Here is a 15581-nt window from a genome sequence, read left to right as displayed (position 1 = left end):
TGCATAATCAGAACCTTTAGGGTACAGCTTACACAGTCTTCACTTTAGATGATCTATTACAGGTCTGTAATATATGCTCTTGAAGCCTGGCTCAGAACTTCGGCCAGCCTCTGGTTCGGAGGGGTTCGCCTCCTTAGGACCAATGCCTTGGCAACTGGCCTGCATTTAGGGAGCCTCCTTCAGGCCTGACGTGTCTGCAGATGGCTCTCGGTGATGGCAGGTGGGGCCCAGAGTTTTTGGTCTGCCACGGCAACTTGCCCGTGCCTGGATGATGTTTGGTGAGTGGGTCTGGAAGGATGTGGTGCTAGGGGCTCGTCATTAAAGGAGGGAGTCTGCAACGGTTTTAGTGTCACCTGTGCTACAGTAATGGCAATTCTTGATATTCAAGCATTTTAGCTGTTTGTTCGTTTTTCTTTGTCGGCATCATTAACATTTCATTAGAAATGTAAATGCTTTTGGAAGTTTTATTTTAGCATTTGTGTTGTACCTTTTGGCTCAGTTGTTAAGTTACCTGTCTCGTTTTCCATTTTTCATTTGCATTGTATGTTATTTATGTATCTCGATTTCCAGCATGCTTATCTTTGTATTGTTTAATAAATTTATTTTAAGCTGATTTTATTGTATTTTTTTCACTCCATGGAGAACAAATTTGCTCAAACACCTTTTTGAGGCTGAAGCGAAATAGGGAGCACTCTATCCTAAAAAGCAATAAAGTTCTGGAAAACTAGATAGGCTGAGCAGATTTAGTTACATGGGTCATTGAAAACCTTCCGAAGATTTCTTAAACGTTTTGTACAGTGATTTAATTATTGTTCTCTTTGAGCTGTTACCCTGAAAGCAAAAATCAGAGTAGCAAAACCTCCTTACAGCGACTTTGCTAATAAAAATGTCACGGTGCGGTAGGATATCCACGACGTTGTGTTCTTGTGTGGTTTTAAGGATACGAATTGAGTTGCTTGGAAAATGTGGTTCATGGGGCCAGAGCCAGAGTAGTAACTGTTGATAGGCAGCATTAAGAGGTAAAAAATAGAGCTTGTAATAAATCAAGCGAGGAAGCTGGTTAAAAAAACATGTCCTTGTGGTAGTGACAGAGGGGTCTGAACAACTGCTAGCTGTAGCTCTGCTCCTGGCAAAGCACCTCGCCTATGTCTCAGGCTTGGTTTTGTTCCTGTGACAATTTATTCAAGAGGTTAAATAGGAGTTGGGTCTATAATGTGTATGGTTCTGAGACGAGACGCTTCCTGTAGAGACATCCCTGTGCTGGGGACACAGCTCATAATCCAGCTTTTCTGTTGCTTGGTTCTTAAACTGCAGTTACTTGTTTGGAAAATGAGCTGTGTCATGCTTGTAGATAATACAGCGTGGATCAAAAGAGGTTATCTAAAAGTCATGAAGATAAGGCAGAGCAGTAGTAGGTAGAGAGGAATACAGATGATTTACTCTAGACTTGTTTTTTTGTCTATTAGTTTGTTTTTCATTGTGCTTTTTTGTCAGAAGACCAGTGGGTGGGTTGATGAATAAAAAGGGAATGGAGTTGGGTGGGAGGAGGAGGGCAGAGGGAGGGCAAGATTATGTTGCTTAATTGATCTTTAATAGTTTTTGATTGTTAATTACTTATCTTGGTCATGATACATGTCATTGATGCGCAAGCAGAGTAGTTAATTTTGAGTTTCATCATACATAATGTTTATGCAACAGTGTTATATTATCCTAAACATTGTATGACTTGACTTTTTTTTTTTTTTTAATTGAGTTCAAATATTTGTTTTCTGGTGGAAAATGAAGGTTGAAATTTAGAAGCAGCTTTTCCAGTGAAAGAACAGCCTTTATTCAGCAGGGTGACCTAACAGACCTAATGGTTTATCTTGGTGCAGAGCCTCTTTGCTGAGGAATTTGAGTGTCATAAATGTCTGCTGCAGTTGAAGGAATAGCAAGAAGGTTTAATCAGGTAGATAGTCAACTAAAACTTGAATTAATTTACCTATTTTGTTAAATCGTGCTAATATCTTGTTTGTTCTGTACGTCTTGTCCCCTCTAGAAAATGACTCAATGTGTGTAATGCGATGCTTTTGAGGGATGGGTAATGCTCAGTCCCATTCTGTTCCGGGAGCTGAAGTCCTGCTCTGTTGAATAGTTTGCAGTCTAAATTATTGAACTACCTGCTTAGAATCAATAGGAGCTCCTGATGTAACGTTTCTCCCTTCTAGAGAGAGCATTGTATACAAAATAGAGATGTCCTATTTCTCTTTGCTTTTCAGGTAAAATTTATCTTTCGTTATTGGCTTCTAATAATGCTTTCTGCAGACTTCTGAATGCCTACCACTTTTTTTTTTTTTTTACAGGCCTTAAGAGTAATGGAGTTACTCACAAAATAAGCATATGTTGTTTTTTTTCTGTGCGCAGGGAGCCTTGCGTAATGGTTGTATCCGAAGCTACAGCTTAACTAAATCAAGCTCCGAAATAGAATTTCGGCTGGCAGAAGTGTGCTGGCGACAAGTTCAGCACTGCTTTAAATGCTTGAAAATATCATTCAGGCAGCGAAGCTGATGCAGAGGCATGACTTATAGGAAGGCTGTTAGAGGTAACTGCAGGGTTTTAGAAAGGGGAAGAGGTGTGTTGGTGTGTTTGGAGAACGACGCGCTGTCTCTTCAGCATGAGATGTGATGAGGAAATGGGGTTGAACAAAGGACAAGGGGTAAAGGGAGGACTCCTAGAGCACGATTTTTGCCCTCAGAGATGTTTCAGTCAGCTGTGCTTTCCTACATTTCGTTTATGCAGTGGACACGTGGTGGAGCGTAATGTTCGAAGGTAACACTTGCTGTTTTAGCTGATGCTCTGCTCTGATTTTTTTTACCTAGCTGGCACTTAGCTTTTTGTTGTGTTGTCTGTTTTCCTGATCTGTTTTACTTGAAAAAGGCAGTAGTTGTCTTCTGCATATCTTCTTTCCAGATTTCCTCTGAACTCTATCTGGTCGCTAAGTGCAGGTCTTCTCAGGTTAAGTAGCACTGCTACCTTACAAGTTACAGGCAGCTGGCAGTGCTGCTCCTGGTCAGTGTGTGCTCATTTCATCATTATTTGGTCAGACTTGAAATGAAGTCTGTTTCCTCTATTTGCACTTCTCTTAATCTGTTTGGCTCCCAGGATGATATTTCTTTCAGTGGAATTGCTTCAGTTAAGTTCTTGCTTTTACGTTGTTGAATACGCTGAAAATTCTCAGTAATTACTTTGATAATGGAATCAGGAACTGTTATTTTCAGAGTTTATTTTTTTTCTTCGGAAGAATCTTTAACTGGTAAGCGCTGTTAGGTAGGCTTTTCTCTTGAGTTGCCTAACAACTGGTACTTAGGATTTAAAGTGCTCAGGTGTTTTTAAAATACTATTATGTGCACCATAAACTGGGAGGTCATCTTCATCAGTATCTTTTCTTAAAATGGGACAATTATACCTGGCTGGGTACCATCATCCTAACCAACCCGCATGAAGTGCGGGAGATGGTACTGGCTGCAGGCGTGAAGCCATAGGGTCTTGACGTTGAGCTTGGAAGGGATCTCCTGGAGATCATCCCGTCCAGCCTCCAGCTCAGAGCAGGATCTAATGTCAGCTAGATCATCGTGCTCAGGGACTTTGCCAACCAAATGCTGAAAACCTCCGAGACTGGGTTCTCTCTGACGCGACTGGTTAATGCATCCCAGAGTTTTACTGCTTCCATCCTGAAAAATATATTGGGAACAACGACTGCTAAAATTTACCTTTCTTGTAGCTTGTGGTGGCTGGCTCCTGTCGTTTCTCTTTGCGTGGTAAGCTTACTGTCGTGTGGAAATCTGTTGGCCAGCAGGGAGTCCTATGAGAGGCATGGGTAATGCTTTTGGTCAAGCCCTAACTAACAGTTTACCTCCTGCTGTATTTCCCTACTGGATTCTTACTTTTTTAAAAAAAGTTATTCAAAGTGATTTACGAACTTGAAAGAGCTGTAGTCCTGTATTTTTTCTAGTATAACAGGCTAATGCAAACTTGGAAATATGTTGTTTGCTGAGGGCCGGCGTGTTACTTGTGGGACCGCGTGCGATCACAGTGATTCCCAAGCAAACAATGAACTGTTCCTATCGCCCAGCTCTGTGTGCAGAGATAATGCCGCTGGCTTCCTGTTGATGTGATTCACCAGTCCGACTCTTTCCTCGAGGCAGGCAGCTTCATTGTTTGCTCAGGAATTACTGCTTCGGGATCAAAATGGATTTTTTTGGACTGGTAGGCCTGGCTCTGGTCATAAGGGTAGCCGTGGCTTTGTTTGATAACTGCGTTTCATGCTGCTTCTAAAGGACTTGTTTTAAACTTCACCAGCCTGTAACTGTGCAGAGCCAACTGCTAGATGTGGCTTCTGTCTGGGAACACACCGAACAGCTGAGTGTGTGGCTGATGTACAAACGGGGAATAGGATTGTTACCAATCACATCTTCGGGGTTCCCAGTCATATGTTTGGGGTGAAACCATGGAGGTGGAAGAACTGTTCAAGCTACTAAATGCTACCAGTGGAAGAAAAGCAGGTAACAAATGAATAGACTGGGAATCAGAAGGTTGCTAGAACTTGTTGCTGGTATCTCAGCAGCAATCCTTCCAGCAGGAGCAGAGTGCAGGTTTCTCGTAAGACCTCCCCTCTTCTGACTTCAGCCTGCTGCATGTAGTCAGCTTCTTGCTTGTAAAGCTTGGGTAAGTGTCTTCAAAACCATCTTCCATTATTTTGGGAATAATTCCAGCTCGAAGTCTTGTAGCTGAGAGCCAGCAGCCGTCCATCACTTGTGAAGCAGCTGCAGCCAGGGGAGCAGGAGCATCACAGCTATCTGTTGCGGTCAGTAGGTCCTTGACAGGGCAGACCTGCTTTTGTCCTGCCTGCTTAACGCAGCCAGTGTCCCTAAAGCGCTCGTCAGCATTTTGCTTTATTCATTTGCCTGTTGTTGATCCCAGGCCTTTGGTCGCAAAGCTTGCAGTGTTAGTAATGTCTGGGTCCACTACTTCAAAGCCTCTTGTTTGTGCTCCTGCATTCAGAGAGCCGACCGGTCAGCGGTCATCCTGCTCGTTAAGGTTCCCTCTGCCTTTTGTTGCAGCAGCGTTTGCAGGGGGTTAGCCCGTGAAAGGACTGCAAAGGGACTACAAAAACCCACGTCATGACATCACCTGGCACTGGTTTTCTGCAAGATTTATTGTTTTACCATTTTGGAATTTCCAATCATCGTAGTTCAGTGACAAAACATCTTTTTTTGTCTGGCTTTAAAACTTCCGTGGCAGCAGAGAAAGATAAAGGCTTCCAGAAGGTCATTAAAATTTTCTCTGTGTAACTTTGGAGCTTTGGACATAGCAGCAAGATTCAGGTATTGCCATCCAAAATACTGATGGCAAATGCACGTTGCCCCAAACAGAAACTTTTCTTCATTTTCATTTTCTGACTTGGAAGATGCAGGTCTTTATGCCTTAAATGTTCCACTCGATTTAGTAAAAGCTTTGTTTGAACAAAGTCAGTGTACTCATCTGTTGTCATACCCCTTGTGGCAGACACCTCCACAGCAACATCCTTGCTCAGGAGGAGAGGTCTGAGGCTGGCTCTGCTGTTACTCCTTGGTAATGTGCACAGCTCTGGAACTTCTTGGATAGTTAAGAGTTATTCTGATGAGTTTTTGCTTATTAGGTCTCCAAAATTTCTGGTTGCTGTAGTATTTTCATTTTATGAATGTTCGTGAAAAGTTTTCTTTTAAGTAGCTGTTCGTAGCTGGCATGTGGAATCAACCAGCTTCAGGTCTTCAGCCCAGAGGGACTATTTTTTACTCCAGGTTTTGGGAGTTGAGTCGGTGATAGTTTCATGCTGTTGTCTCCAAAACTGGAAACGTGTCGACCCACCGATACCAGAAGTGGGAAGCAGCAGGTGGAACTGACTGTGACCGTGCTTGCCATAATGTGATGAAAGCAGTTTCCGTACCCAAGTTTCTCCTTTCCCCAGTGTTGTTCCCTTTTGAAGTCAACTCAGTCCTCTCCAAAACCAAGGTCAGAGGCACTGAAGCCAAGCGTAGGACTTCTACAAATAATTCTTAGTGAGTAGCACTTAGGATTAGCTCCTCTTTCACCAGCCATACCCATTGTCCCAGCCGTGTGCGCGCACGGGGAGGGAAGCTCTCCTCGTTGCATCATCATCTCAGGCACGGTGAGGTTTCAGCATGAGCTGGGGCTAGTAAGGGCCTCCTGCTGAGGGTTTGAGTCTCCCTCATCCTCTGGGGGAGGCGGTGGTGGCAGCCGAGGGGCTGGGCTGGCCCCGCGGCCGTACGTGACTCCGGAGCCGGGTAGCGGGCATGGGCTTTGGGAGTCCCCTCCCGAAGGTAAGTAGAGGTTTTGCTTGGGTCTGCTTAAACAAAACACTTGCTAGGTTAACTCAGCTCGTTTTAAGCAGTCTTATTTCCAGCTTAAATGCAGTCGGCTTGCTAATGAATTCTAGGACTGAGAAGCCCTTCTGTGAAAATGGGTAAATAACCAGCTCGCCGGCCTGACGTGGGCTGAGCTGCAGCAGCACAGTTGTGGGCATGCCTGTGTGAAAATGCAGCCTCCTCCTCGGCTGTGGCCTAGCCTTAACGCAGGGAAGTAGAAATTTTCGGTATATACACACGGTGCTTGGACACGGCTGCTCAGAACTGGAAGGTACTGGGGGACAAGCAGGTGTCCTGTGAGTCTGCTAGCTCTCCGCCGGCGCTGTGCACGGGTGAATAATCGCCACGTCAGCAGCGTTTCAAGCGGGTTCCACCAGGGAGACTCCAAAAATAACCTCCCAGGGAGCAGCGCTGAGAGTTGCTGTTGCTGCTTGGGCTCCAAAAATAAACGCTGCAGCTCGTAAAAGCTGGTGGCGCTGGGTATCGGCTGCTCACCGGCTGCACAGAGCAGCGTGCACCACCTAGAGGAAGAGAAATCGGTGCCTTAGAAGTAAGGAGGGGAGCCACCATCTTATTTGCTGTGTTAAAGTTTCAAAGCACAGAGGAGCAAGTATTTGCAGCTCTGTTTGTGCACTTTTTTACATCAAGTCAGGAAGCAAAGGTTAGCAATGCAGAAAATAGGCTTGGGGGCATGGGCAGAAGCCCTGAAGAAATAAGCTTTAGGGACCAGCTCACCTTGGTTGTAATTTCAGATATTTCTAAATATTTCTCTATTTTTAACGTGTCTTCATTTTGCTAGCACATCTTGCAGTTAGTTTCAGTGTAATGGGAACAAAGATTTTCCTCAGGAATCACAATTTCCTAATTTTTCATAGTAATGTTTTACAAGTGCTTTTGACAGACCCACCGGGAGGGTGACGTGTGTTTAGGGTTCAGTCTTAATTTTTCCTTTTAGAAGTGAATTTTGTGCTTACCTGTAGGTAGTAACTTTTCGGTTGTTTCAGGGGAAGCAGTGCAGAAGCTCTGTAGCGAAGGCATTGGCTTGGGATTGAGATTGATTTCCCTACAAAATGCAGTTTCATGTCATATTGAGGAGTGATGTAGTTAAGCAAAAATGCGTCTTTTAGACCAGAATAGTGATTTTTCCACGCTAACTTTTTCAGCAGTCCTTCCCCACTGCTGAAACGAGCATTTAAAAATCTGCCATTTCTCAGGAGAGCTGCAAGGACTTTTTGCTTGTTCTGGCTCCTCGGGTAACCCTCCGGGTTGGGTCAGCTTTAGGACAAGGAGCCAAACCCCGCTAGTGTCGAGTCCAACTTGTTGATTTGTTTTTTTTTTTTATGACTTTGGGTCGTGTAAACTCTGTTTTTGCGTTACTTGTCAGTACCTGCTCGTTTGCGAAGGTCAGGGGAATGGGGAGACTTCCTAGCACCGCCGGTCTCTTCCCTAATCCCTAGCTTAAAATCTATTTTCTGAATTTCGGCGTTAATCCGGCGCTGAGCTGGCTTAGCGCTGCCGTGCACTTGGCACCTGGTGCAGGACCCTTTGGCGAGGGCTGTGCCCCGTGCTGCAGGGGGATGCTTCAAGGCTTGAAGGTTTGGCCTTCAGGCCGGGAGGTAGGGCTGGAAGCAGCGTGCCCAAACCCTGCTCTCGATGTGGCACTTGGAGAGGGAGAGGGGGACCAGGTGGTGGCTGCCAGCCCCGTCTTTTCCCCAGCCTGGTTGCGTTTAAAAATCTCCTGTCAGTATGCGAGGTCCATCCCATGCTTAATAAAGTTCAGCCATTGCAGAGTTTTTGGGAAACTGTGCATTCAGAGGACCTTTTCCTGCAACATCTTGGACGTCTGTTTTGAAGTTTGGGCTGTGGCGGTGTCCCTCAATCCCGTGAAGGGAACTGGAGGAAGGCCGGGGGGCTGTTTGGTTACCCCTGTCTGTATTACCTGCACCATTTCAGACTGTGTTGGGCTTGACAGGATTCCTCGGCCCCCTGGAAAAACCCTGCAGCCAGCAGCAACATCTCTCAGCCTGTAAAATCCGTAAAATCCGTCATGTTTCCAAATAAATCACTGGGCGCGGGGGGGTGCTCTCAGGAAGCAGGACACGATAGGAAATGAAAACCCAGATTCAGTGACCTTCTTTAGTTCAGAGCTCGTGGAATTAATCCAGCTTCGAGCTAAATTATTATTTTTTTTTCTAAAGGATTTGCTGTCTTCTCACAGCTGCTGTGCTGCCGGAGTCAGTGCTGGGAAGCATCCAAGAGGCAGCAGCACCTGTATCTTGTTTGGCTCATGGTTTGGGGGTGTTTTCTTTTTTTCTCCTCCCCCTTTATCTGTGTTTATCTACACCCTGTAGCAGCGGTGTAGCTTCCTGCCTCTCTGGACGCTTCCTTCCTTTAGCTTCACATCGCCGTGGCTCTTCACCAACAAAACAGGGCTCGTTTTTTTGCTCCTGTGCTGTTCCCCTGCTCGTCCCCGGGCTCTCAGAGCTGCTGGTTGGGAAGGAGCTCTCCAGGTCACGGCCACTTCACCACTTCTGAACTGAGGCAGGAGCACTGCCAGCACTGGGCTGAGTCACTCCAAGCTTTATCAGAGCAGTGACCTCTTACAGGATTATTTCACGTCTGCTCTTTAGACCAATATTTTCTTTGGGATGTACCAGAAGATGCTCCCGCGTGTTCTCACTCTGTATATCCCGTGTGTTCTTATTTTGAATTTTTTACCTCGTTTTGGCAGATGCTTCTAACTTTTATCGTTGAACTCGCTTTTTACTACTGCATTTGGAGCGGTTCATTTGCTGCCTTACGAAACTTGTTCACTTTTGGGCCTGGACTGTGCTGCTGCTGAGCAGGGTGAGGTTGCAGAGCCTGGGCTTGCTTTGCTGCTGGCAAACCCAGTCCAACTCTTCAATTAAAATCATTGGTCTCCCTTGAAATGGGGGCAGGTAACCCAATGGGAAGGAGGACGGCTACGATGTGCCTGCTTTTTTCTTGCTCGAGTTCGTTTCTGGCCAGTTTGGGTAGTTTTTCTGCCACAACTGTCCTCCTGCTAAACTTATTTCTCCCCTGCTTTTGTATCCCGTTACCTTCGCTGCTGTACAGAGAGCGGTCACGTTTCCTCTCAAACTTCCTTTCCTTGAACTAAAGTTTAGATTTTTCTGCCCTTTTTTTAGGGAGGAGCGTGTGCTGTTTTACACTATGTTTTAATGGACACTTGCATTTCCAGGAACGCAAAGCAGCCCAGCCAAAAGTACAGCTCCTTCAGCACAGAAGGCCCTTTGCTTTTGCTCATGCCAGGAAGCCGAGGGGCTCTCAGCACCTGCAGGAGCTGCCTCTGGCTCGGGCACGAACCGCAGGCACCAGGAGCGGAGCCGTGCTCGGCAGGGAGACCCTTCTGAGCCGCCCTGGTGGCACGCACGGATGGTGAAACTGAATTCCCCTTCCATGCCAGCCTGCAGCCCGGCATCCGTACCAGATCTGCCTTCTTTTAGGAGGTTTTCACGTTCGGGGGCGACTGTGAGGTCGCACACAGAACCGGCAGCATCAGTGAAGGAAGCAAACCGATGTGGTGTGCTTAAAACCAGGCTTTATCTCCTGTTAAAGCTTGCAGTTCTCATAGCCAGGATGTGTTAAATATGTACATGGGAGGAGGCTTGTGGCCTCATAATATCAGTCCTTATTTTTGAGTATTTAATACAGCTAGGAAAGCACTACTTGCTGGAGACTTCCCCTGTGTAATGTGATCTGTAATTGTTCTACCTTTGCCTACAAACCTTGCTTGTCTTGTAATGATTTCATGTGACAGAATTGCTTAAAACGTCTTGTTGAGGAAAGCGTCTGTATTAGATGTATGCAAGCAAAGTCTGTAATACAAAGCAAAAACATTATTTCTCTTTCGCTAAAACAGACTTCCCTTAACATTGAGCGTCTGTAAAACAAACAAACAAAGCAAACAACTTACTCTGCCAGAAGGAGCTTGTGTGACGAGGTGTTTATGATTTGTGCATCGCACCGAGCGCTGCTGTCTCCGTCAGCATCAGGCAGTCTGAGAGAAGAACGCTGCTTGTCCTACAACAAGGGCCATAGTTGTTGCCACACAACAGGCACGCACGCTTTGGGTTTCATTTACTTTCCTCTTGACTTCAACTTTGGACGGAGACAGAGGAGTACGGGTGGCAAAGCCAACTGGAACGAATTCTCGCAGTGCTTCTACGCTGCCTGCTTCTCTGGCCAAAATTCGCAGGGCAAAACAAACCCGTTCATAAGCACCATGCTGGCCTTTCTTGGGGTTTCCGTCAGTTTTCTTTTTGAGGCAAGAAGCTGAATAAACTGGGCATCGTCTCTCTTTGTAGGTGAAGTCTGTGATAAACCTGCTGTTTGCTGCCTACACGGGGGATGTGTCTGCACTCCGGAGGTAAAAACCAGCGGGGGGTTGAGGGCAGGAAAGCTGCTTGGTGCTGTCTGCCCTTGTTGTTTGCTCACGAGCCTACGCTGTGCTCGTGCTGGGGATGTCCAGGCTGTGCTGGAGATTCAATCTGTTCTACCACCACCTCCTAGCCATGGCGTTTTAATGGTTATATTTCACCTGACTCCTTGTTTGGTTGAAGGTGTTTGAAAGAAAAGGTTTGAGAAATCGGAGCTAGGCGCAGAGAGAGGTTTAACAATGTGTTTAAGAAAATAAACAACCAGTCATCAAAAAGGTACCCTCGTGCTATACTGCAGTCCCATTGTTTCCCATTTCTTGGGATCGTACTGAAGTACGTTTCCTTAAATAGTCTTACAGAGGGTAGGAGAGCTTTGCTGGCTAAATCTTGAACAGAGCTTGGCAGTGTTTAAGGGAGTAACTGTAAGACTAAATAAACATTAATGCAGCTAGAATATATCCAAGTATCCTTGGTGGGTGGGTGGATGCGCACAGCTTAGCTCTGTCCCCGAGCGATGCGGTGTGATGAAAGAGCTCTCCTAATACCTCAATGCTGCTCGGGATTTACAAACCTGGGGCTCCTTCCTGGGTTTCCCCATCTGGCAGGGGTTTCCTGTGCGTTACATGACTTACCTTGCCCGTGTTTGGCTTTAGATCAGATAAATTGAGGGTAAAGGTGCTTTAACTTTTTCTTTTGTTTATGACAGCTAGACGCTAGGAAGAAAGTTAAGCCCCTACTTTATTTTTAAAGCCAAAGCAGTTAGGGCCCCTGTCCTTACTTTGTTGCCATCTACATGTATATCCTCTTACAGGAGATGTTTCACTGCTTTAGCACTGATATTGTTCAATGCAAACTTTGTAACTCCTTTTAATTACGTACAACTTCTTTCCATAATTCTTTTTTTTTTAGATTTGCTCTGTCAGGGATGGATATGGAGCAGAGGGACTACGACTCCCGAACAGCGTTGCACGTGGCAGCTGCAGAAGGTACGGTCCCCTCTTGCATATACCTGCTTCCTAACACCGTGTGTGTACAGGAATACACGTAAGCCCGTGCATACACACACACCAACTCCTGCTTTTCTTACAGGGCACGTGGATGTTGTTAAGTTCCTGCTGGAAGCATGCAAAGTGAACCCTTTCCCCAAAGACAGGTGAGTGGCTTTACAGCCCGTGCGAATTTGGGTGCTCTCTGGCTCCACAACTGCATGCTGACCTGAGATCTGTGTCCCCTCCCCTAGATGGAACAACACTCCTATGGATGAAGCTTTACACTTTGGACACCACGATGTATTTAAAATCCTTCAGGAATATCAGGTCCAATACACGCCGTCAGAGGATTCCAACAACGGAAAGGAGAACCGAACGGTTCATAAAAACCTGGATGGTTTACTATAATCACTCTCAGCTAGACCCTAAGAATCAAATCACTTACCTATTTAATTGTGGTGTACATAAGTAATTGAAGAGCGTGTGTGTTTCTATCTGATAGTGGTATATATTTTACAGAAGTCTCTGTTACTTCAGTGTTATGTTACAGGAGTTTCTATACGCACAGGACAAATCCAATCTCTCAAAACCAACAAAACCAACTAAATCTCCCTCCATAATGTGAGCAATATTACCTCATGCTGCATATAATTGATGTATAAAGATATTTAGCTGTGGCTTTACTGTGCACTACTTAATTTATTTTTGTGTTCTATGTGAACTCGAGTCTGTGGTCAGGACTTTTTTTTTGCTATATTTTTGTTTCTCTAGCCCTCTGTTTCCAGTATGGCTGAGATGAGCCAGAGTACTGTCAGGTATGAGCGTCAGTGAGGGTTTGCAAAAGTTGAGGATGCTGATGTAGATTTAGGCTGGGTGTGTTAAGTAAAGATCTGCACTTACTTTAAAAAAAAAAAAAAAAAAAAAAAAAGAAAAAAGAAAACAAATTTCCACACAAGCTTGTTTACATAATATAAATATCAAAAGAGTATATAGGTGATGGTTGTCTATGGTCTTAGGCTTGTTCTCAGAGATAGTCTTGTCAGGGAATTTGTTTTAAGGTTTGTTTGACCAAATGGTGTAGGAGAACGTGACTTGTAACATCTACCAATGTTTAGATTTTTTTTAGTGTTTTTTTTTTTTTTCCTTAAAGCATTTTTTTTCTAGCCTCCCTCCTCTCTCCCTGTTCAGCTGCTAAAGTACTTCCCCTGTAGCAGGGGAAAGCGGGTGCTTCCACTCCATGCAGTCGTGCTCCTTGCAGGTACATTTGCACTACAGCGAGCCTTGACAAGCTGCACATCCCCCTTTTGGGCTCACGCTTCGCTCTTGGCAGTTGCACCAGGACCCAGCGAGGGGGATGAGGCATGTGAAAGGCGAAATATTAAACCAAATACTACAGGAAATCTGACTAAATTTAAGCTTATGATGAGGAACACGGATGGAGTTAAACAGCTTTAAGGAGCAGAGAGCCAATCAAAGCCTGAGCAGAGCAGGAGATAAGCCAAATTTTGGGAATGTTCTCGCACTCCCATCAGCCAAGGAGCAGGATGTTAGGCAGTAGGATTATGGGGGTGTAGAACCAGGAGCTCAGCAACAGGAGCACAGCCGGACGGTTCCTTTGGTGGTGAGCTGTGGCGTTTGTTGTCTTACCGCTGAGGGCAGCTTGGCAGGTGCTGTCGTGGGAAGCGTAGATGCGGATGTTTTGTTTGCAGAGCTATGGTGTTGGGGCCGTTCCCTATCCCACGTGCAGCTGTTTTTACCAACGCTGTGGCATGAAGCCTCCCAAGTGATCAGCGATGTAAAGGGTTTGACTTTGAGACCCTGCAGTTGTTGGCTGTAGGTTTTAAGCCAGAATTGTTTAACACAGAGAGCTGTGCTTAAGAATAGCTTATATAGCTAATTTGATGCCAGCACAAAACATACAAGTCATTAGTAGGTCTTGAAGTTCAAACTTTGTGTTTAGGCACCAAAATTCTCTTGAAACTGATGCCTGAATTCTTTCTAGATTGGGCCAAGCACTTTATAAAGATGACCAGAACCACATCATCTTCCTTTTGCAAGTGGGGAAACTAAGGCATAGAGAGAAGTAACCAGAATGGCCCAGCAGGTCAGTATAGCTGAGAGTAAATCCTGTTGAGTTCCTGCACAGTCCTCTACTCGCTATGCCATACTGCCTCCTACAGGAAGGGAAAATCCAAAGGGAAAAGTGCTTGATACTCATCACAAGCAGCGACTGTCTTCGTGATGATGAAATCTTGGCTGAATCTGAAAGTCTGAAGCCCTGAAATCACCTTTCCAAGCTGGCTGACGTGGTTATCAAACACTTTTTCTCACGAATCTTACAGCTCTTAAGTTGCATCTTTTTTTTTTCTCCTCTCTGAATATCAGCTATTTTTCTGAAGGCTTTTAACATCTCTTAACCTCTTCACATCCTGTGTCACAGCCACCTTAGTGTTAGTCGATGATGAAATCAAATGGCCTTTGGCTCTTTAACGAGCCCCATTGGTCACTGAATACCACGAGGCCTCTCCTCTGCTGCACCCCACACTAAATCCCCAAATGCTTTCTCTGGCAACAGATCTATTAACTCTAGTATAGAGGAGTAGAGATTTTCAGATGGACTACAGTATTCTGTATCTCAATGCTAATATGATTTCTGTTTTCCTATAAAAACCTGTCCTTCAGCTTCTCAGAAAAATACCTGATTTAGTTTAACTGAAATTTGCATTGCTCAAGCAGGCATCTTTAAAAGGCAGGTATATTGTATAACACACAACCATACAAAACCTTCAGAAGCAGCATTTTGACTGAGTTAACATAAAGATCATGGCTGTCCCAGAGCTTAATGCTTTCCCGAATCATACGGAGTGCTTTTAGCCAGTCTTAGCTTCAGTGCATTTTTGCTGGCTAGCTTTAGTATTTTCTCGGTGTGAGAAGATGCGTTATTTCGTAATGTCCGATTAAGCAGTGCAGCTATTTAGACATGGCGTTATTGCTAACTATATGCAGTACATTGATTTGGCTGTTTATCATTCATGATGCTGACATGTAGCTTTCAACGTAAGTAGCTTTCGGTTATCTTATCAACTACTGACTTCCTTATGCTCCAAAGAAGATTCCCCACACTTCTGGTTTCGTCATATATGTTTCTTCTGTATCACAAACTAAATAGTTAAGCTAACTTAATGCTTTGTACTCAGAAATATTGTGATAGTCTTAGCATTAATTAGCCTATCTTTGTGAACAAAACGTATTGTACCGGATTTTTTTGCTTCAGAGCTGGACTATCAGTGACTATACTTCTTGGCAGTGTACTTCTGGTCATTGTAACTGACTAGGCTGATCTTGACTTCTAGATTCTGTATTGTGGGGAACAGACAGTGATGAATGTACTTCTAGCAGTTTCCCATGAGTGAATCTAAACTTGAGCTGTACTGGTTCTGAAAATGAAAGCTATTTATTTTAAGAAATAAGATCCAGATAGTGTTGCTTTTTACAGCATAATAAATGGAAATACCAAGGTGGTGGTGGTTGTTTTTTTATTGGTTTTCTGTGTGACTGCCATCGAAATACAAGCCTTTCGTCAGGGGGGAGGCCGTCCAAGAAAACCTGCTCTGGTCATTTCTGTTATGCAAAGCTTATAAGAAATAAGAATTAATTAGCTGTTCTAGTTGTTTGTTTGTTTGTTTTAATCTACACTTCTAGAGCTCCCACTTCCTTTGCTTTTTGTTGATGCTGAAATTCTTAAGTGGATCGGCCATATGCCCTCAGAG

At 44.7% G+C, this 15581-nt stretch overlaps 1 protein-coding gene across 1 annotated transcript in view; it reads left to right on the top strand.

Annotated features, from left to right (window-relative positions):
• The window catches only part of GLS (glutaminase), a 52306-nt gene extending 36974 nt beyond the window's left edge, over positions 1–15332 (top strand). Inside the window, 5 exon segments of the mRNA XM_032189703.1 lie at positions 10751–10812; positions 11732–11808; positions 11912–11975; positions 12063–12096; positions 12098–15332. Coding sequence (XP_032045594.1) covers positions 10751–10812; positions 11732–11808; positions 11912–11975; positions 12063–12096; positions 12098–12283 — 423 coding nt within the window. The 3' untranslated portion in view covers positions 12284–15332.
• The last annotated feature ends 249 nt before the right edge of the window (positions 15333–15581 follow it).

Source organism: Aythya fuligula, chromosome 6 (assembly GCF_009819795.1).
Source record: "Aythya fuligula isolate bAytFul2 chromosome 6, bAytFul2.pri, whole genome shotgun sequence".
In the NCBI taxonomy this organism is placed as follows: domain Eukaryota; kingdom Metazoa; phylum Chordata; class Aves; order Anseriformes; family Anatidae; genus Aythya; species Aythya fuligula.
The sequence above is the reverse complement of the archived record's forward strand: the minus strand, read 5'-3'. Positions and strand labels throughout refer to the sequence as shown.